General features: G+C 42.6%; 2 protein-coding genes across 4 annotated transcripts; both read right to left on the bottom strand.

Moving 5' to 3' along the window:
- Nucleotides 1-1,669: 1,669 nt before the first annotated feature.
- Nucleotides 1,670-8,144, bottom strand: asb8 (ankyrin repeat and SOCS box containing 8). 2 transcript variants are annotated; one of them, XM_054784498.1, is made up of 4 exons: nucleotides 7,517-8,143; nucleotides 6,489-6,655; nucleotides 6,295-6,399; nucleotides 1,670-4,020 (listed from the first exon to the last, which is right to left on the bottom strand). In XM_054784498.1, exons 2-4 carry the CDS (start codon nucleotides 6,615-6,617, stop codon nucleotides 3,385-3,387), a joined length of 870 nt encoding a protein of 289 aa, XP_054640473.1. In that variant the 5' UTR covers nucleotides 6,618-6,655; nucleotides 7,517-8,143; the 3' UTR covers nucleotides 1,670-3,384. The 2 variants fall into 2 exon arrangements, with proteins under 2 accessions (XP_054640473.1, XP_054640464.1); XM_054784489.1 differs by having other exon boundaries at nucleotides 6,489-8,144.
- A 741-nt stretch (nucleotides 8,145-8,885) lies between these two features.
- On the bottom strand, nucleotides 8,886-22,752 carry LOC129186317 (la-related protein 4). 2 transcript variants are annotated; one of them, XM_054784467.1, is made up of 17 exons: nucleotides 22,173-22,752; nucleotides 19,719-19,836; nucleotides 19,378-19,536; nucleotides 18,269-18,350; nucleotides 18,051-18,187; nucleotides 17,855-17,958; nucleotides 17,662-17,772; nucleotides 17,533-17,586; nucleotides 17,235-17,444; nucleotides 16,510-16,610; nucleotides 16,284-16,325; nucleotides 13,412-13,639; nucleotides 13,281-13,335; nucleotides 13,039-13,194; nucleotides 12,808-12,947; nucleotides 12,519-12,720; nucleotides 8,886-11,189 (listed from the first exon to the last, which is right to left on the bottom strand). In XM_054784467.1, exons 1-17 carry the CDS (start codon nucleotides 22,287-22,289, stop codon nucleotides 10,794-10,796), a joined length of 2,412 nt encoding a protein of 803 aa, XP_054640442.1. In that variant the 5' UTR covers nucleotides 22,290-22,752; the 3' UTR covers nucleotides 8,886-10,793. The 2 variants fall into 2 exon arrangements, with proteins under 2 accessions (XP_054640442.1, XP_054640451.1); XM_054784476.1 differs by lacking the exon at nucleotides 16,284-16,325.
- Between the last annotated feature and the right edge of the window lie 90 nt (nucleotides 22,753-22,842).

Below are 22,842 nucleotides of genomic sequence, written 5' to 3'. Positions count from 1 at the left end.
GTATGACCGTTAGTTGAACCTCGGCTACAGGAGGTGCAATGTGGTATTCGTCCCGGTCACAGAACACTGGACCAGCTCTACACCCTTGCAAGGGTACTGGAAGGTACATGGGAGTTTGCCCAACCAGTCTACATGTGCTTTGTGGACTTGGACAAGCATTTGACCGTGTGCCTCGTGGTGTCCTGTGGGGGATGTTCCGGGAGTACGGGATTGGTGGTGCGCTACTACGTGCCATTCGGTCCTGTATAACTGGAGCAGGAGCCCACTGCCAACAGTAAGTCGAGCCTGTTCTCGGTGAACATTGGCCTCCGCCAAAGCAGCCCTTTTGATTCTGTTCATAATTTTCATGGACAGAATTTCTAGGTGCAGCCAAGTCGTCAAGGGAGTCCAGTTTGAGGGCCTTAAGATCTCGTCACTGCTATTTGTAGACGATGTGGTCCTGATGGCCTCATCGGGCTGTGACCTTCAGCGTTTACTGGGGCGGTTTGCAGCCGAGTGTGAAGCGTCTGAGATGAGACTCAGCAACTCCAAATCCGAGGCCATGGTTCTCAGTCACAAAAGGGTGGGGAGTGAGGTCTTGCCCCAGGTGGAGGAGGTCAAGTATCTCGGAGTCTTGTTCGCAAGTGAGGGAAGATTGGAGGGTGAGGTCGACAGGCGGATCGGCGCAGCGTCTGCAGTAACACGGTCACTGTACCGGACTGTCGTGGTGAAGAGAGAGCTGAGCCAAAGGCAAAGCTCTCAATTTACCGTTCGATCTATGTTCCCACCCTCACCTATGGTCATGAGCTTTGGGTCGTGACCGAAAGAACAAGATCGCAGATATAAGCGGCTGAAATGAGATTTCTCCGTAGGGTGGCTGGACTCACCATAAGAGAGGGTGAGAGGGTGAGGAGCTCAGTCAACCAGGAGGAGCTCAGAGTAGAGCCGCTGCTCCTTCACATCGGGAGGAGCCAGTTGAGGTGGCTCGGGCATCTAGTCTGGATACCTCCCTGGTGAGCTGTTCTGGGCATGCCCAGCCGGGAGAAGGCCCCGGGGCAGACCTAGGACACGGGATTATGTCTCACAGCTGGCCTGGGAACGCCTTGGTGTCCTCCCGGTGGAACTGGAAGAGGTGGCCGGAGACCGGGAAGTCTGGGCTTCCCTACTGAGACTGCTTCAACCTCCCGCTACCCGGACCTGGATAAGCTACCCAGACCTGGATAAGCGGAAGAAAATGGATGGATGGATGGATTTTGGGAGCGTATATAAACATGGCTATGTACAGTATCTAGCAACTTAAGATGACACATACCTGTAACAGATTTCAACAGCAGAAAAAAAGTGGAAGGTTCGAATGACTAGGTTTGCCTTGGGTGACTAAATATAAATATATCATCTTGCTTGTTGTATTTCATCAGCTTATCTTAAAGAAGCACTGCAATTAGTTAAAATGCATAAAATTAAAATACTGTGTATCTGTCAAGAGGAGGAAAATTCTGCAATAAGTATCAAAGTAATATTAGCTCAACTTAGTTATTTTGTACAATTGTCAAGTTTTAGGTTCACATAAAATATTGTGTTTTTTAAAACAGGTGTTTTGTACTATCCCATGCGTATAATAAAGAACAATTTTGAAAATTATGTGATTCAAAATAGACATGATCACAGATCACCAAACAAACAGGACAACATTGCTTTTAGTGTTTTATAGGCATTTCGTAAAGACGTGCTGCAATTATATTTATAAAGCAGACATAAAATAAATATCAGAGAAGCAAAATACTGCAATAAGTAACAAAAAACAATCTTGCTTCTAGTATTTCATGGGCATATCTTAAAGAGGTGCTGCAATGACATTGAATATGCATCAATAAAATAAATGTAATCCAGAGGAGGAAAAGGAGCACTCTGGAAATGAGCAGGACGTGTTATCTGCTAATGGACAGGCTCTTGGCCTGGAGCTTCCAAGTACACCATGTGCACCTTTCTTGCAGGAAAATAGTGTTACATTCACATAACATAAAACATTTCCGTCATTGCCAATCACAACTGTTTGGGAACACACAAGATGCATGAAGAAAAGCTGACATACAATGCACAAAGTTGTTTTGGCAACACTGGTTTTGTCACCACTTCAGCCTCTGTGGGAACCAAAACATGTCCTGCAAGTGAAAAGTTAATAGGGTGGCTTTTTAAGGGTCAACTGTGACTGTTCCGCTGTTGGCGTATACCACCCATTCTAGGGCATTATAGTAAGAGCAATGTACACTTATTTGCGCCATATAACTAATTATTGATTTCAGGAAAATAGTCAGCACCTGTCCAGGACCAAAAGTGTAAGTTCCCAAGCTGTAGAAGGCAAGTGTCTATGGTATAAAATTTACATTGTGCATTTTTTCCAGTGAAGACAACTCTGATGGGCTTTCAACATACTTGTTTCATTATTTATGATTTGTTGCATCCAGTTGGAGAATGGAGGGAAGAACTGCATGGATTACGAAGGCCGTTACGTTCATAAAAGCGACAAAAAAAGCAATTTTGCAGGCGTAAACAAGATGCATTAGTTTATACATCTGCAGCACAACACAAAGCACGTTTTTTACACAAACACACTTAGATACATGGTACAAAGCATACTGATAGAAAATTAAAAATATCAGTAACTCAGTTTTTGTCTTGTATTTAAATGAATTCATTTTTAAATAATTAACTGAGTTTAAAGTGAATGATGGGGAATAAACTCATTCATTCCTCTATGGCAACTGCACCCTTGCTTAATTAAGGTGAAGCCCAAGGTAACACAAACAGAACAGCAGGCAAGTTGTCATGCTATCAAGCCTCAAACCCAACATTTGGTGCTTGAAAATAACAAAACTGTTCTCATTTGCCATTTTTCTTTTGACCTTTGTAGTGTAAAAGACATTGACATTAGATGATCCCTGGCTTCACTTTTTCTCAGACATCCACAAGCACTCATTCTTCAGCTAAAACCACATTTTCATTTGGCACAACCAAGATATTACTTGTGTACGGTGACAAAATATAATACATTTAGGCTCTTTATGCATGTGTTGGATGAGCGCACACAGGTTTGTTCACTGAAAGCAACCATGAAAGGTGTTTCAAGTGCACCAAGTAAAGTATTCAGGATTCTCTCGGTGCATGGAGTTAAAAGGTGCCTACATTGAATATGTTGTATGCAATAATATGTTCAAGTCCTGGTGCTGGCGTGCTCATGTGATGCTAACTAAGCAACTGCAGGATTCCAGATTAGGGACATTTTTAATTAAAAAGTTACTTTGCACAAAGTGTCATCTAATGCCATAATGTAATGAAAAGTAGTGTCAGAGTGTGTCAAAAACCTCTGCCATCAAATGCTATCTAATCATAATAATTAGCCTCTGCTCAGTCTCTCAGAAGGAGATATTCCTTGATGGTCTCTGGTAAAGGAAGCTCCTTCACAGCAGTGGGGAGGAACTGCACCCCCAGACTCTGCCGCACAGCACAGCGCGCCAGAGAGCGAAGTGTGGGTGCCTGAGCCACCATGTTGGTGAGCCTCGCCAGCAGCTGGGGATCCTTACTCAGCTCCCTCGGAAGCGTGCCGTCAGCTCTTCGGATCTCAAAGTGGCCTGCCGCCCTACACAGCAGTTCCAAACATTCCTCTTCTTGTTCAGTGCCCAGGCCCCGGGCCAAGAGGGCCACAAGTCGGGAAATGGGGGTCTGACCCTTAAGGTTGGTCACATGCACCTGGGCTCCGTAGTCTAACAGCACTTTCACACTTTCCAGGTTGCCTTTCATGGCAGCCCAACTCAAAGGTGTGTCGTTGTTGTAGTCCCGAGCATTGGGGCATGCCCCGCTGTCGAGCAGCGCTCTTACACACTCTGGGTTATCTTTGAAGGCGGCCCAGTGAAGTGGAGTGTCCTTGTTGCCGTCCAGTGCATTGGGTTGAGCCCCATACTCTAACAGTAGCTCCACACAGCTCTCATCTTTCTCTGCTGCATAGTGGAGTGCAGTGCGGTTATAGCCATCCAGAGCATTCACCTGATGTGGACATTTAAATGTTATTACACACATGATATCATCAAGACATTCACCAAACCTACTTGCATACTTTGGTCACATGAGTATAGTATACAGTAGGGCTGGGCGATATATCGATATTTTTAAAATACTTACTTTAAGCACGATATCAAAACCAACCATATAGTTGATATCGATATAGACTGGATTTGTGCTGTATCTCCCTCATCCCTGCATGCAGGAGGAGGGAGGAGGGAGGAGGGGCGGACCAGAAGCCCGGCGGCTCCAGTCGAAGCGACAGCAAGGAATAAGCGGTAGCTCAGTAAAGTGGAGGTACTTCAAATTCAGAGCATAAACAAATCTTTTTCACCGCCTTAAAACTTGGCACAAACTCCAATACGAGGAATGTGTGAAGCTACGTGCTGTCTGCCGCGCTCCTGTTGCGTTCCTCATGAAAGGAAAAGCAAAGTGGTGTGTTAGTATAAAGAGGTGTCCTATCACATTGCTAAGATGTGGTCCGCGTTGCAACAGTGGAAAAAAGGGCTTCAAAAACCTGCTGAAAACGATGGACTTGCGATGTCCAGGGAGCTTCTCAGTCACAATTTTTTAGCACGACAAGCTCTACCACAAATGTACAAGGAAGTTAGACAGTTGCTAAGCCTGATGCACTTGACAGGTTGGTGTTCCTGGCACAAAATAAGGACATGCTTGTGTCTTCTAAAAATGTTTCCCTAAAAAATACTACTGTTTAATTTAAAGCATTTTTGTGTTGCTGACATTTTCAAGTTTCCTCTTAAACCGGGCAATCTTTCATATTTTGTTCTTTTGTTATTAGCTGAGGATGTGAGCATAGCTAAAGGTTTGTTATAAAAAACTCAAAGAACTGCAGCTTCCCATTGCCAGCAGCACTCGTGCAGCCTCAGATCATGATGCTACCACCACCATGCTTGACTGTAGGCAAGACACAGTTATCTTGGTACTCACTTGTGTTGCCAGCTTTTCTGACAATAATGGCGGCTCAGTGGATAGTAAATTTATACTGTTATACAAGCTGTACGCTGACTACTCTAAAGTACTGTATATGTATGTGCAGTCTTTGTGCCTAGATAAGTTTCAAAAATGGTTGCTGATAGTGAGGGTTGTACTCACTTTTGTGAGATACTGTACATGTACACATTAAAAGGTCTGGGGCTCATGGAATGTGTCAGTCTCCTAGCATGACTGCTATTTTGGTTCATCTATGTACAGCACTAAAGTGCCGGGGGAGGTGGAATATAGTGGAGAGGGCTTCCAAATTTGGATTCTAAAATTTTGCATACTGTAAATGCAAACAGAATATTCAGTAATAAGATTAGAAAATAAGAAAACTGTTCAGTTCAGCAATTATCTGACGCAAAAGAGCAAAACTCAATTCATTCATATGTTTAGTTTAGAAATAAAAGAAGATATTTACAAATAGTGATGTCCCGATCTTCAGGATCGGGATCGGCTGCCGATCTGCTGTATTTTGAAGATCGGACAATATCGGCTTCCGCCACGAGATCGAGCCAATCCGGTTGCCGTATCACGCTCATGACTCTGAGCCACACTCCAACATGGCAGGTGCAGTAAAGCGCCTCAAAGCTGGTTGCCACTCGACTCCCGCCATCCACAAGAAGAAGAAAGGGCAACATCACCATGCAGACATGTCCATGGCGTACGTTGGACGTTGGATATTCGACTCCGTAGCTACAGTGGTAGTTCCTCCTCACTGTGCCGGGACCGCTGTGTCATTGTGCGGGGAGCTGTGTGGTTGCCACTACCCATCTAGACATTTCAGGAATCAACTTATTGCCACCCCTATGTGAGTAATGGTCTCACCTTGGCCACCCCAATCAAAAATTGTAGTAATAGTAATAATAATGATAATAATAATAATAATAATAAGAAGAAGAATGTTAAAATGTTAATTAAAAACTTAGCTTGTACTGATAGTAATTGTCTTATGCTTGTGACAATTTGACTCTGGAAATGATTCATGGGGAAAAAACATTTGGAATATGTACAATTAGGACTGTTTTGACCTTGGAGGTTCCACAAGATAATGTTACAGTATCTCACTAGAGTGTGTACTCTCCTCACATTTTAGCAACCATGCATTTTTATCACATTACATATTCTCAAGGGACAATACTATAGAAAGTAAAGTTGGATATACATTAGTCAACACACAGCCACATTTGTGAGATACTGTATGACCCACCTCCAATAATGACGTGTATAGATGATTAAGGTGATAGGTCATCTGCAACATACCTCTGCTCCCTTCTCCAACAGCAGTTCCACACAGTCAGCATCAGCAACCATGCAGGCGCAGTGTAAGGGCTTCAGTGTGCCATGCATCCGGTTTACATCAGCACCCTAAGTAGCACAAGACATAATTATATAGATATAACGCATCGCTAAAAATATGGAATAAAAGATCTTTAGGGCAAGAGCGGACAAATTACCTTGCGGATGAGATCCTCCACGTTGTCATGCGGAAACGAGCGGATGGCTGCGATGGTGCGGATGAGCCGCTCAGACAAGGAGTATTTACTTTGAATGCTTTGCATGATGTACCACATAGTAGAGCTCATGTGTAACTGAGGACCATGGCACCCATACACGGGTGACACTGTGACAGTGTTCAATAAATATTAGTTAGGAAAAACACATGAATGTAATTTATTTTTTTAAAACACTGATTCTACCACCATTTACTAAGACGACAGTCTACATGTGTGGTGGTGCATGATAAACCATCATCAATACTGATATCTGCTGCAGCTGTTATTAGTGTCATTAAGGCCAAAAACACATACAAACCATCTTATTTTTGTGTCTTGATGGTTTATACATTGATGCCTCTTTGTCGATATTACACAGTAAGAAAAAAGTAGGACAAATAACATTAGTTCAGCAAATAACAGCAGCATCAGCAACAATAACATTATTTTAGATTCCACGCTGCATTACATTTGAACTTGATGACATTGGAAAGAATGCTCATGCTATCAGCCTCAATGAATGAGATCAGTTTTCTTATGTATATTATTTGCTCTAATGTAGAAATACAACAAGGCCAGGAAAGATGAAAATATATTGATTATTATGACAGAGGTGCCACTGACACATTACAGTATCATATTAGTAAATAATATTAGGCTTTGCTAGCTTGGCAACAACGTGCAAACATATATAACATGTTTAACAAAACGATGCACAAGTTACATTAAGAGGCATGTCCACATCAAATTCCAAGAGCCGCCGGATTGTAACGCAAAAGCTGACGAGCTAACATTTTTGTCAATTGTACAACCCATGTCTCAACACCCAAAAGATAGCTAGCTAACAAGCTAACGCAACTAGCATCGGGATGCGGCGAACACTAGCACATAAAACACAAATGACACCAATTCTAAGCACTTTTCATCGAACTTCGAAGTGACCTTTGCTTTGAATATCCAGGATTCGACGGCTTCAAGTGTATACTTACCGTTTGTGGAGTGCAAATTGAGGTGTTGACAGGTTGTAGTTCTGACCGTTTGCTTCTCGGTTTGACACAAAAATACGTCATCGCGTGACCACGCCCCCTTCCGTCTTCGTCGTGAATCGCTCCTGTCCTACATGTACTGTATACTCTGTGCCTAATAATGCCTAATGACCTAATTTATCACACGATACAGTGCGAAATCAATCAGCTGGTGTTTGTGATAGTGTTCATAATGCCTAATGACCTAATTTATCACACGAAACACTGCGAAATCAATCAACTGGTGTTTGTGACAATTGTTACCATCCATCCATTTTCTATGCCACTACTCCTCATTAGGGTCGCGGGGGTATGCTGGAGCCAATCCCATCTGATTTAGGGCGACAGGCGGGGTACACCCTGGACTGGTCGCCAGCCAATCGCAGGGCACATACAGACAATCAACCATTCACACTCACATTCATACCTATGGACAATTTAGAGTCACGAATTAACCTAACATGCATGTTTTTGGAATATGGGAGGAAACTGGATTACCCGGAAAAAACCCACGCACGGGGAGAACGTGCAACAGAAAATGCCCAAGGGAGAACCGAATCCATGTCTTTCCGATCTCCAGACTGGAACTGTGTGGCCAACATGCTAACTACTTGTACTAGAGTACCGTACTGCCCTCAATTATTACCAGCAAATGAAAATAAACCATGAGCTCATCAGGTCTTGAGGCAAGTTAGGTGGCAGTACTAGCTACGACCAGCAGATGCCCTATTGGATTTCACGCGAATTTGGCCTCATGCGTTCGTAACATTTATAGAAAAATAATGACTACAAAAAATTATGTTCCCCATAAAATTTAGTCAAGTGTTCATTCTGAACAGACTATAGTCTTAGATTACTTTTACATCACAAAAATCTGCACAAAATATGAAACTTCCCCATAGAATTTAGTCAAATGTTCATCTGTAGCTTTGAGTAGAGCAGGGGTCACCAACGTTTTTCCTTGTGAGAGCTACTTTTACAAAATGAAAATGGCCAAGAGCTACTCATTTTTGTAATATTTATTTTCAGAGCTTATTTTAAACCCAAAGCGAATATGCTTGTTTTACCAGAACATTAACAAAATGCTGGTGTCCACAACTCACATTTTGTATTTCAGAATGCATTTCTTTCTACTGTTCTTTCATTATTAACTGAAAACCTGAATGAAAAGCAGGCTTGCGGGCACCTCATGTGGTCGTGGGGGGCTACCTGGTGCCCGCGAGCACCACGTTGGTGACCCCTGGAGTAGAGGATAGTTTGAGTATTACTTTTAAATCACATCAATGAATATGGTGTGTTTGCAGAGAGTAGCAAAAACAAATGACACAGGGAAGCCAAATCAAAATAATTTATTTTTTGGTGACAATTGTTACAGCTCTAGGATTGTATCTCAAACACCTGTTTGATCAATTAACTATTTCTTTTGACAACCCCAATTAAATTCAATTCAACATAATAACCTAAACGGGTGGCAAGAATGTGTGTGTGGGGCGGGTGCTGGTTTCACTTTCTGGAGGTCTATGCAAGCCTGTCAACCATATGCATGAAAAAATGATTTCACACAATATTCATGAGAAAAATCATCTTTAAGTTAGTGCATTTATTTAATTAGACAAAATCACAAGCTGCTCAAACTCATTCATGAAAACCAAATAACAGCGCCAGTGATTGGTTACGTTTACTGCATTTCTAACCCCCAAATTCAACGCATCAAGTATTTGCTCTCAGCCGACATTATCAACAGTTACAAATGCCAGGCATGATTTGATTTTTGCCAATGCAATTTCACGCGACTGGGGGGGAAACCAGCCTACCAAAATTGGGAGAAAAGCGTTGCGCATCAAAAATTAAAATAAATATTTAAAAAGCAATACATACAGTGAGTCAAACCTCAACATTCTAAAGTTAACCAGTTTTTTCTCCAAATTAAAAAAAAAGAAAAGAAACAAAGCAAACTCACCCTAAAAAGCACAAACAAGCTGTCAGAAGCCTCTCACTGTGAATTCCATACTATAGCAACTGAAATCTCCCACATACGTATCTAGTGAAGGATTAGAACTAACAGCAGAGCAAACTACACCTCTACGGTCTCTTCAAGATCCAGTTTTGCTGGGCCACATCTCCTCAGACTATCATTTGCAGACTGTCACAACTGTATCCTAGCACTGTTGTCGCAGGTAGCTGGCGCGTAGCACAAGAAAACAATGGCAATTATTTTACATCCATTACTTGGCTGCCACATATAGCGTAGCCATCATCCTTTGCCAACACCAAAGTCCAGTCTTAACACGGTGCTGCAGTTCACAGATTAAAGCATTACCTGGATATCCTGTGACTCACCTGGGAATATCAGGTGCACTCAATAGTCACTTTTAACCTGCTCGGCCTCCCTGCTACACTAAACAAACATGTAAACAGAGATCCTGACTGATTATCAATGTTCTGAACTCATCCAGATCAACATTAGGATGACATGAGAAAAGTGGACCAGGCTTGCAGATCCACACCGCCTGATAGGACAGGGCACACCCAAAGTTGGGTTTCATCAACAAAAGGTGCATCACTTTCTGGTGTCTGACCATCAAAATTTTAAACCTGGATCAAAAATACTAGCGTAGAACATGTCAATAATTTACATTAGAAGAGCACAGCGTCCATTATCAGAACTGTAACTCTCCATCTCTGACTCCATTTCATTAAATCAGTGCAATAGCACAATGTAGCACTAAACAATCAATGCATAAACAGTCAAACCTTCAGTCATACTTGCAAACCTAAGCACACAAGGGAAGGAGACATCTCATTGTGTGTTAGTGATATCTTTGTATATGTACATGACATATGCATGTTTTTTTAGTGCATATTGTTCTTACAGACCCAACGTCTTATTCTTGAAATCAAAACAGGTAGATCAGCAACCTACCTCTCCCAAGCAGAGCATAAATGACATGACCTCCATTAATCACACTTAAATTCATTTAAGCATAATGCTAAAAGGCCAAGTACGATTCTTATTTCCTTTTTAAATCTCTCATTTAAGTTCATCAGGTACCATTTTGCCCATAAGTCCTGGGTGTCCCATTCTTAATTGCCATTTTAAAAGCTTTTCTGTGGACAAGTTCCAGGGGAAGGTAGCTACCATAACGTTGTTGCTTTTATCTTATTCATTTTTATATAATTATACATATATATCCATGTATATTTTCATACATCTTTTTTCTATTCATAAAGTTTTTTGTCTTTACTTCGGCGATACTGGTGGAATATTCTGCTCTTTGCCAGTGTGCCTGTAAGCTCCCTGCGGAGAGTGCCGTCGTGCTAGAGGTGGCCGCCTCTGGTCACGGAACTTGAGCCCCCCAGTGCCTCTGGGGCCATTGCTGCGGTAGTGGGCTTTAGAGTCACGGTCACGTGTGGGCCGGCTGTCTTTGCACTCCCGTCCTCCCTCCCTGACATGGCTTCTCTCCTGCTTGTCTCCAGGAGTGCTGCTGGAGCCTGGCTCCTCAGCCTTGTTCACACGCAACTCACGCAAAGGCTGGCCTGACGCGGCGCTGCTGGAGGATGCCGAGGCAGGGGCTGCAGGTGGGGGGTCTTTGGGAGGTCGTTGGCACACCTCAGCATAGCTGAGCTTACGGGGCTCCTGGACAAGAGGGAGGAAAATAAAAAAAAATGAAAATATGTAAAAGCCATTCCTGTAACTTTAAACTCAACTTCATACAATTAATTCTACTTGTTTAGAGCAACTTGTGACATGACCTCACGGATAGGTGGGCCATTAGGTGGCATCACTTTTGGTTGGTTACACTCAGGAATGTTTTTTCCCAAATTTTAAAGATCGCCATGACCATCTCAGTGCCTGATCTTCCTGAGACTTCCCATTACAGAAAATGTTAAAAACTACAATGCTTTACACAGAAGTGGTATTTAAAGGAAAACTGCATTTTTCGGGGAATTTTGCGCATCATCCACAATCTTTATGTAAGACATGAACAGACATGTCTCTTTTCTGTGCATTCTAAAGATATAAAAAGAGACAGCCAAGCCTTCTGAAAAAAACGGCCAAAAGGTCCATTTACATAATGTTACATGCACATTAACCAAGCTACAGCAACATTGTTATGTCAAAAGAATGACGTTGCTGGCGTAGTAACACCTTGCCACACCACACCGGCTAGCGACAAGCTTCACCAAACATACCCTCAAAGCACGTGAGAGCCACACTCAATGCATCAGGCCACTACTGAAAGCTCACGCCACATATTGGAGCTGCCGTTGTGTTTTTATTTTTGAGTATGGAAAAGTTAACACTAGATGTAGCGTTCATTTCGATGTTGCTATGTGAAATCTGTGCGCCAGGAAAACCATTCCAGTAATGCTTAAAATGACCAAAGTATGGCAAAATACTGTAAGTATTACATGTTATCATAAAGGTACCTGTTGCTAAATGGTCACAGCATGTATATAAAACCTTATTGTTTTTGGAGATGTTTTAATAGCAGGCTTTGTAGGCGGAATAAGTGTATCCCATTACATGCATTGATGAGCTGCCTCTTTATCTGGTTTTATATCTTTAGAACATGCAGAAAAGAGAAAGACGTGTGTTCATGTCTCTCATAAGGATTGTGGATGATGGGCAAAATTCCCCCAAAAATTTGGTTTTCCTTTAAGTCACTGGTTTTCAATTATTTTCTTCAACTCAGCAGCAGCTTATCTTTTAAAATGTGTGTATGGTATATGCAACATTTTTAAAATGCTATTTGTTTTTCAGCTGGGTGGCCTTAAAAACAAAAAACAAAACTTAAATGCGAAACATAAGCAAATTGTTTAAAAAAAAAAAAAAAACACATATCTGCCTTGCTCTGGTGGATAGGGGACCACAGAGCCAAGTAACAAAAGGCAACAACATTAGCCAATACTGTACAGCTGTTGCTGAGGTCACTGCTACCAGCAGAGGGAGCCAAATTCTCACCTGTGCAAGGGCGGGAACAGTGGCAGGAACAGGTGTAGGCGTGCTGGGCTTCACCAGGGTGGAGGCAGTAGGTACTTGCGGCCTGGCGCTAGGCACGGCTTGTGTGGAGGAGGGCCTGACTGTAACCTGAACAGGTGTGCTTTGATTCACTTTTGGAACACTGAGCTCCAGCCGCTCAACTCTCTTCTCCTGACTGCCCATACTGTCAAAACAAGCATTTTAGACATCCATGCATCTATTTCAGACTATATGACTTGTCAAGCTATTAGTTATTATGCAAGTTACTTACCTAGGGGCCAATGGTGCAAGTGGTTGTGTGGCAGATTTTGAAGAGGTCCGGATGGGACTTGAGTCTGTCAAACCATCCTCCGTAACAACAGATTGGCTTGGGCCTGGACTTACAGTGGTTTCTTTATTTACCGGTTCAATCTTAAAACAATTCAAACATGCCTGTTATAGCAAAACTCAACATCGCACTGTTGTTTTTCTTTCCAGTTTCAGTTTGGACTTTTTACCCTACCTTGTCCCTGTACAAGCCACGAACGACATCAGACATTCGGTTTTCGAGGACTGGCTCTCCTTGAGTACTGACCACACAGCCAGGAAGAGGAGGGAAATTGGTGGCAGCCAAGTCAAATTTGGGTGGTGACACTTTAACTTCTGCCAGCGTACCCCTCTGAGGGAGGACATGGCCATGTAGCCAAACAGCAAGGTCAGGGGATGCTGCAATTTTAAATTGTGCAAAAAATATAAGGTGTGTACCATGATACGGTCATCATCTCGCCTCCTCCGTGTTCCCCTGTAAGTGGTGGTCCGTCTGAAATGCAAACACGGAAGGGTCACAGTTTGAATTCATGACCCCCTGATCTAACAGTAAGTAAAAACAGGGTTACCGTCCACGTGCAGCAATGCTACTGTCATCGTTAGGGTCCAAGGAGGAGGACGAGGAAGAAAGATGTGAGAACATAGAACTCAGGTCAGAGGCTGTCTGGGCTGGGTTAGAGATGGTGGGGCCAGGGACAGGGGGCTGTGGACTGCGTAGTCCCGTCAGGCTTTCCAAGGGCACAGGAGTTATAGACGATGTCAACTCATTCGTCCTCACCTGGGGCTTCACGTGGTTTCTACAGCAGAGGAACATGTAATAGCCAATTGAAAATGCTGCACTTAGAACTGGCAACCAGTGTTTCCTGCACTGCTTTCTGCTTAAGGTGACGCCCATTTACTTGAAAGTTTGTTTGCAATCATTCACCTTTCAAATAAATGAGGAATGGGCATTTATACATTTCATTTGATCTGAATTATGGTGAAAATTAATTCATAATTATCTATTTAAAATGAAAACCTTTAGATGCCAGGAAGTGTGTTTTGCAATTAAAAATTAATATATTTTCTTAGTTACACCATAGAAAACCTGTTTGACTTTCTAAATACTAGACTTATACTTATTAGAGTCCTCTAAACATGAAATGACAGCCCTATAGTCACCTTTACACTCATATTACCAAATATAGTAAATATAATCATAGAAAATAAACCCTTTATGACAAATAAGACTCTCGTGTGTGTTTCAATAAATCTCCTCCGGACGTGTGGACAGGAAGTGATGTCGGGGATTCAGATTGAGTTTCAGCTGCAGTACAGCCACAATGACGACGACTATTATTATTGTGCCTGTTGTGAGATAAATAATAAAAGGCATTGGCGAGCAAGTCTGGTGCGTGTTACGACACCTAGTGGCCAGTGAAGACTGGAATAGATCACATTTGCATTTATTGAATGATAGGCTGTAGTCAACCACAAAACAGCGATCATTCATTTTTCAAAAAACGAGATAAGAGTGAGGGAGCAATGTTCAAACTGCGATGGAGTGGGGGATGATTGTACTGCAGAACTACAACTTAAAGAAATGCAATGTTTTCATGTGGGTCGTTAACGGCCCAAGATGCGTAACAAAGTTTTGCTTCTTTTTAAAAAGGAAAACAAAAAAGGAGCAGAAATACAATTTCATGGTTTTAAATTAAATACAATTAATTTAGTAGAATGATGTAAGTAGATGTTTTGATGTAAGTAGGTGCATTTGTATTGAACGAACAGCAACTGTGTAATGGTTTTAACAACAGGCAGTAATGGAAACACTGGCCAAACAAAACAGAACTCCTCCTTAAGCTAACCATTTATACATGCAAGAGGACACCTGTACTTGTGATTGACTGAATCTGTGGAGACATTGCATACCATTTTTTGGTGATTTGCGACCTATCAAACTCAGCAAAGCAGCTCATAGCTAATACAGACCTGCCAACCTTTAAGACAGTACACCAACCCCACCTCCCAACCCCTTGAGTTTTGTTATAAATTTTGTAAGGATATAATCCTTGCCCCTCCCAAAAGCATTACAGGTATATATATATATATATATATTAAGGAGACAAAGCATTGTGTTGTGTATTAGTAGCAACATTTCTGTTTTATCTAGTTACATTATGTCTTTTTTGCACAATTTTTTTTTTTTTAAAAAGCTATTTCTTCAGTGTGCCACGGGCCAATTGAAAAACATGGCATGGGCCGAAATGGCCCCTGGGCCGCACTTTGGATACCCCTGCTTTTATAGCTCTTTGTGGAAGTTGAGTACATGTGACGTTAACTTTGAGCACCCACAGCTCTCGACTACATAGCTTGTCAGCTTCCTTAGTAGCACGCAAACGATGGTAAAGTCAAAAGAGGAGTGTTATTCCACCTGAGCTTATCAGTTACTCCAGTAATTTTTATTGTTAATGTTGACTTGAAATTGAAGAAGGCATTCCAGAGATAGGCCCTACGCCCTCTGAACGAGTCGTATACACACACAGGAAATAAATGTTTTACAAGCTGACCAATCACAAGGTTACATTTTCGGGAGGTGACCATCACACTACTGCCTCGACACAGGAGTGCAACCCAGCTTTCAGAGAACTGAAAAATGCACCAAAAGTAGCAAAGCATACATAGCATATTCAAGGGTCAAAATGCCAATATGAAAAATGTTGGCAGGTCTGTAATAGCACACGACACACATTACACTGATGACAAAAATCCCAGTAGCGTGGACTGATCTCACACGTCTATGACCCTCAGATCTCATAATCTTAATGGTCATTGGGATGGGCGTGAGGCGCCTGACTTTGTCAAGCAAGGACGGAGAGAAATCGAGAGAGAGAGATCAAGAGAGAAGAGAGACAGACAGAAATAAAGTCAGTTACTTCACACCTCAGGTTCCCTCTATGCGTCATGATTTCATCATCGGGTCTGACTGAAGAAGAGTCCTTTGAGATATTTCTTTTTGAAGCGGATGTTTAGCGAGAAAAAGCATCAAGTGCTGTTGTCTCCTTGCAAAAAGAGCCTGGTTGACTTCTGACTGTTAAAGCACACCAGTACATAGCAAATGGTAATGAAACCCCGAATGAAGAAAGCAGCTGTAAAACGAGGGGGGATACTATGGACAAACAAGATGGGTGGTTAATTAAGATGGAAGGGGGAAGTGTTACATGTAATGTAACAAAGCAGGGTGACAAGTGGAAAAGCCAATTGCTTTAGATCACATAGCAGCTGCTGCTATTTCTCAAATGTTTTTTTTTTTCCAATTCGCTGACACTGGAATTTAATCATAAAAAAAGGGTTAGTGGCAGAAAAAATGGCTACCCAAAGATATGGATTCAGTCATTTGGCTGCCGTATGTGAAGATATGAGGGTAGCAATGAAGCTTATTGTGAAACATAATATTGGTACCTGAAGGCATTTATTACATTCTTTCTTGAATAGAGGGGGACACTGTGGGGATAGTAAGAAGACAGGGCGTGAAGAACAATTCCCTCATTGGGTCAATGTAACTATCATATCTATTTAATCACAGATGTAATATTCATTGTTGCTAACAAGTAAAAACAAAGAAACACTCCAACAGTTAATAGCGTGTTTATGAAAAACACAAATGACCAAATGGAAGAACGCTTACCGATTTCTGTTAAAAGGCCGAGCAATAGTAAGAGAACCGGAGCCAGTTTTATAGTGTCCAGAGCCAAATCCATTCACAAAGCTACCATTGGGAAAAGGTGCCTGCAGAAAGAGAAATCAGATTCATTTCAAATAATTGCAAATCGTCTAACAAAGCTGACATGATAAAGTACAAAACATGAACTACTGTTTCTGCAATTTGGTCTTTTCTGCTTTCAACAACCGCCCCTAAACAGACATTTGAACACAATAAATCACATTTGAAGACATTAGTAAAGCTGTAAAATGCCAGCTGTATGATTTACTGAGATCAATCTCAAGTGTCTTTGACCCTCAGATCTCATAATCTCTGAGCTCATTGGGTGGGAGTGAAGCTCCCGACTTTGGAAGGGGAGAAAAGACTAATTCAAAGACAATGAGAGAGAGCAGAGCACAGGGAGAGAGAGCAGAGCACAGGGAGAGACAGAACCAAAGCCAGTTTCTTCACACACCAGTCTCCCTCAATGTGTCATGATTTCATCACTGGGTCTGACTGAGATATGTGCGGTCACAGATTTGTTTACCCATTTATCCTGCCACAGGAGTGAACCACAACACATTTATATCAAATGGGCCAATTGACAACAAAAGGAGCACTTTTTTTGCTATTGACTTTATGAATACCTAACATTGCGCTCATTATATTTGATTTGGGATTACAGGATTTACAGTACGTGCTTTTCTCACCAAAGGAGTTTCAAAGTACGGTGTTGGCGAGGGTGTCCATGTGGGAGGCACAATGCCATACACCGGGTACTGCTGCTGTGGGTAGACGTGCTGCATGTACAGGGGGGAACTGTATTGGGAATGGCTCTGAGACTGCTGGGAGTATAGACTGCTGTCCATGCTACGATAGCCATTCTTTGCAAAGAATGTGTTGATGGCCTTTATCCTGGCCTGTCAACACGGGAGGGAAAAGTAAGTTAAACTATATGACAAACAGACCCAACCAAAAGAAAGAAAATGTTGGGGTTTTTTTACTCACCATTATGGGTTTTCCCTGAAAAGTTTTTACTTCCTCTCGCAAGTATTCATATGCCTAGTAAGAGTAGCACACAGTCGTAAGACAATTCTTAAAGCAGCCTTCCAGCTGATAGATAAAAGTTTCTCTTACCTGCTGAGCATCAGTGTCTGACTGGAATGTGATATACCAATTGTTGTTGTGTGCAAACTCAACACTTATCACCTTCGGACAGTTGTCGTTTTTGAACAGTGACTCCACTTCCTAAAAAAGGTACGGTAGGTGCCATCTCATGTTACAGGAAATAACATTCTTTACTTCTTTTCATTGCAAAGGGGTATTTTACCTCAACGGGCGTCGTTTCGGGGACCTCCCGCAGTATGATAATACATCGTTTGTGGTTGGGGCGCACTTTCTCCCCTTTCTCATCAACTTGTACCATGGGCGACGCTGAGGGGTGGGGGAATAACAGTAAATGCTATTTATTTTTTTAGAACACAAGCATCATTTTTTGCATGAGGGAGCTGAAACATGCCGCTTACATCTTAAGACATCCAAAATGAGTTCCATGTCACTTGTGAGGACCTTGATGCCCTCCATGCTGGCAATAGTCCAAATAGGAACAAACTGGTCACTGTCCATCTGAGACATCAGGTACAGGTCCTTGGAGAGGTTCTCTCTGAATGGTATTTTTTTTTAATAGATCAGTCCTCTTCTCAAAATAGAACAAAAGGTTACTGCAAGTGAACTAAACTCTTACCTTGAGAAGTAAAACTCAAGCTCTTTTTTGAGAGACTCACGTATGTTCTCAGATGAGACTGGTTGATCTTCAGTTTTTGACTCTACAACATGTAAAAATGCAAATGAGATGACAGGACTATTTTACTCAACGATCTTTGGGTCCATCAGTGACAAACTTCTCTCTTTTGACCCATATAAACCCATTCCCACCTGGACACATTAAACTTACAACAGACTACAATGATGGGTGTAAAAATAACCCTTTAGATTCAGGTAAAGAAGGCAAGCAACAAGTGTGACAAAGTGCCTTCTTTACGTTTATAAACACAGGGTTTTCCTGTTCAAGTAGTACATGGAAATCAAGCATCTGTGTTAGTCGAGTAGGCCAAGCAGGCTTGTGTGTTCGCTTAAACAGCAGCAGGACTAGTTGTAAAGTTTAACTGTGCGTCATACAGAGCCAACATTCTACACATTACAATCCAACCACAGAACCTGCCCACTGACTTGAGTCTACCATTCACCTGCTGAGTTCCGCTTGTGTGTGTGTGTGTGTGTGTGTGGGGGGGGGGGGGACAACCTGCAGGCAGTTAATGTGCAGCGATGGAAAGCGCCAATACCTTGGGTATTGTTGTACTTTCAGACATCTTCAGTCACTGCTGTTACACTAGTTAACTCACACACTAGCTGTCACAATAAAAAACATGTTTTATCGTGCAACCGCTGAAGTCAAATTCCACTGGGGCAGACTTTGACCAAAATCTTAAAAAAAATAGACCACTTAAATGGACACAACTTTGAAGCTTGAACTACCAGCACGCCTGGCATTGTACAAGATGTTAGCATGCCTCATGAGAGCTCAGTTATTGATTGGATAAGTGTTTATTTTTGTCATTTTGGGCTGTGGATCCTCAAATATTCCAATGACATGTTGTGATTGACATCACCCATATCAGCCTGGAATCTAAGCTGACAAGGTAATAGGAAATAGTACCAAGTAGAGACATACCGAGCCAAGTAAGCAAAATTAGCAATAGACGCTCCACTGTATATGATAAAGAAAGGAACAAATATATAAAGGTGAGGGTTGTTTTGTACGGTGGAGGAGCCATGTGGTGCGGCGTGACAAACCTGAGGTCCCTGTGGTGGACTCCGCAGGGGAACAGCCCAATTCTGGAGGGTCCATCCCATTTACTGCTATCTCAGCTGTTGCTGTGGAGCTGCTGTTATCCAGGCCTGTGAATCCCACGGTGTACGGCCTGCAACCGGCACACGGTGGCTCCAAGTACTCTAAAAAGAGTTACATTCGGTCATGATAATTTCATTCTTCACTGTGACTGCTGTAGATGTCATTCTATCCTGTGAGGCTGTTACTAGTGTGCGCACGATCATGTTTAGATGTCATCAACAAATTGGCAAAATGAGAGAAAATTCTAGTCATAACTCATAAGGCAGATGGAAGCAGATCTCACCCTCACTGAGGTCCGCGGGAGGCCAATGGGGGCTGTTTGCCACAGCCTCACTGGGGGTTACGGGCATCTCCTGCCACACTTTAGCATTGGGGTTCAAACTGGTACCCTTAGATGTGACCTTCAAAATAGAAACTTCTGGTTAAAAAATTGAAGCACTGAAAAGAATAGCATGCAGAATTTGACAGGGACCATAAAATACTGTGGACAGGTATCTGCAGTTACTTCTCATTCTCTACCACATAGTCAGGGTTTCCACTACACGTAATTGATCATGGCGGTGTGCCACGACAAAATAAAAGCCGCCACACCTTAAAAATGAGAATATATTTTTTTAACTTGAAAACAATTTTATGTAATATATTGTACAAATTCATATATGATATATAGATACATTGATGGCTTACTATTTTGGCAAATATTGGCCACAATTAGTTTGAAAACCACTTAAAATATCCTAAAAATGTTTCACTGCGCTTTATTTGGATAAGCACGCAGCGGCACGACACAGGGGCGGCAGTCTGCCCTCCCATGCAGACCACCACCACAGCTTCAAACATTCCTGGGGGAAAGCCTGATAGTTGTGGAAAAACACCTCTTTGATTAAATAAGGGATAGGCATTTAACTAAAGTAATCAGAAAGATTAATTTATATAAGACATTTCAATGTGTGGATGTAGCTAACAGCTAATATGTTGTGCTTCTTCAAACCGCAAACTAGTTCTAACTAATCAACAGTGCATCTGCTGGCTGCAAAATAATCAATTCTTAAAGATCAATTAATGATTATCATGTCCGTGGCTAGATTAAAGCCTTCATTGTTGATTGATGTCAAACACGTCAAAAAGGGTGAATTCCTTTCAAAACAAAAGGTTTCAAAGATAAGGACAAAGTGTCGCTACTTTTAACAGTTGGCTAATTTGTGTCATAATCAGCATGTAGGGATGGAAGCTAACCTTGTACAATCTCTTGTCGAGTGGTTCTTGAGAACCTGATACTTATTTATCTGTACAAACAACTGTATGAATTGCTGGCACCAATATAATTCAAGCATGAATAAAGATAAACAGACCTGCCAACCTTCAAGAAATGTTATGAGCACATTTTTTCACAGGTGCACGTCGTGCTACACAAAAGGGTTTGTTGGAAGCAGCGAGTCAGAATAGATTATGTTTGGTTGTCAATACAGGAGCTCTCACAGACTGAACTCAACAATGAAACTAGAGAAATGCGACAAAATGTATACCTGGAGGGCAGCAAAGCATATGCAAGCTTATTCGTGACTCAACATGCGTACAGGACGACAAATGCGTACACGTCCCCCCATGTACAACTCAACACTGCCCCTTACCCTCTTACCCCATCCCCACCCCCCACTTGTAAAGAAACAATCCTGGAGCAAGGAGGACAAACAAAAATGTTGATTAACTATATGCAAATGTTTTGTAAAAAAGGAGGGTGAACATAAGCCATGTTGAAGAACTATTACTCTGACACTTGTTAACATTTAATTTCCGAGAGAAGCATACAAAATGTTCAACAGAATTGACTGAAGAAGGTGAAATAGTCCACTGAGCCACCAGCTTCTTCTTTTGACATTGGGCCATCCATTGGGCCAAAAAGCAGCAGCCCTGCCCCGTTTGGAGCAGCCCTGAGCCTGACAAGAACAGCTGTCAGAAGATAACTCAAGAAAGAATCAGTGTTTTGTAAATGGCGTCAAGAACGGTTGAGCCATTAGCGAGATTATTGATGGAGACCCAAACTTGCCCCGGCTGACAATACTGTACGTGTTTCTGTGTCAGAGGCCACAACAAGTATGCCCAAGTCCAATCAGCTGACTGTGCTACGCAGCACCAGGCCGGGTCCTTGCAACGCATGTCACTGTGCTAGCTCGCCTAGCTTTAGCCGCAAGTGCGATTAGCTAACAGCAACGTTGAGCTGAATAAACATTTAACCCAATTTCATAAATTAAAAAAATATACATATATCTCAATGGGGGACAGTGTGAGACCTCAGTCAACTGTATCAGAGTTCAAAAAATATATCTCATACTTGCAAGGAGCGTCATAACTTATTAGCTAATGATTACTCAGCAAACGACTTAATGAGCTTGCTAGTCCCACAGGGTAGCTAACGTTACGCTAGCCGTCTTTTGCAAGGACTGCAATGAAGCCAAAGCGTCTGATTAGAATGATACAAATTAAATGGGTCTAACTAAAAGTGCAGGTGTCTGTGTTGTGTGCTTTGTCCAAGACTGCCTACGCATTGCAATCAATATCACTTGGATCACAGCGTGCACATGGAGGGAAAAACAACCTAAAACTTAGTGGTTTGAGTTGAAGCACTATAGAGTTAAATCTAGTTAAAATGTGGCTAATCATGAAGAGGGATGCGTACTGAATGGGTTTAGAGTGTGTTTAGCGAGCTACCGGGTTCGCCATTATAGGCCTCACTCACCATGCCGCCTAACCCTCCCTCGTTCCTCAGCGGAGCCTCGTCCTTCCCACCGGTCTTCGGTCGGGGATCAGCCTCCTCCTGCAGCAGCGGCGGCTCTCCGCTCTGGTCTGAACTCATCAGCCGCTCCTGACACACTTCCCACCGGCGCGTTCTCCCGACCCCCCTACCTGCCACCCGCCTCCTCTTTACGAAATGCCGGCTAGGTTGAGCAGTCGGCTCGGCTGTCTGTCTCTTCTGGATCGGCCGCCGACACTCTTGAAACTAGCTCACTAGCACCCTTGCTAGCCGGCTAGCAGGTATGCTAAGGGACCTAGCGTGCTATGAATCAACGAAGATGGCTAACGTCGGCTAGCTCAATGAATTAAACGTGTAGCCTATTGCTGCGATTCTAATGACATACAACTCCAAAGTACTGACTCTTCTCACACCGCAGTGTCCTCGGTCACTTTGTCAACTAGAATGCCGCACAGCAGCTTAGGGAGGCGCATTCCTGGCTGGGCGACCAGAGCGGACACTGGGGACACGCACCTTCCCTCGGCGCAGGCACACAGTCCGCCGACTTCCCAACAGCCACCGCGAGTTGTCGATGACCTCTGCGACAGTCACTTCCGCTTCCGGTTTCGCTGTTGACGGTGTATTGCCAAACCTAACTTTCAACTGCTGATTTAAA

This window comes from Dunckerocampus dactyliophorus, chromosome 1 (assembly GCF_027744805.1).
Source record: "Dunckerocampus dactyliophorus isolate RoL2022-P2 chromosome 1, RoL_Ddac_1.1, whole genome shotgun sequence".
NCBI classification, from domain to species: domain Eukaryota; kingdom Metazoa; phylum Chordata; class Actinopteri; order Syngnathiformes; family Syngnathidae; genus Dunckerocampus; species Dunckerocampus dactyliophorus.
This window is presented reverse-complemented; position numbering and strand designations above follow the sequence as displayed.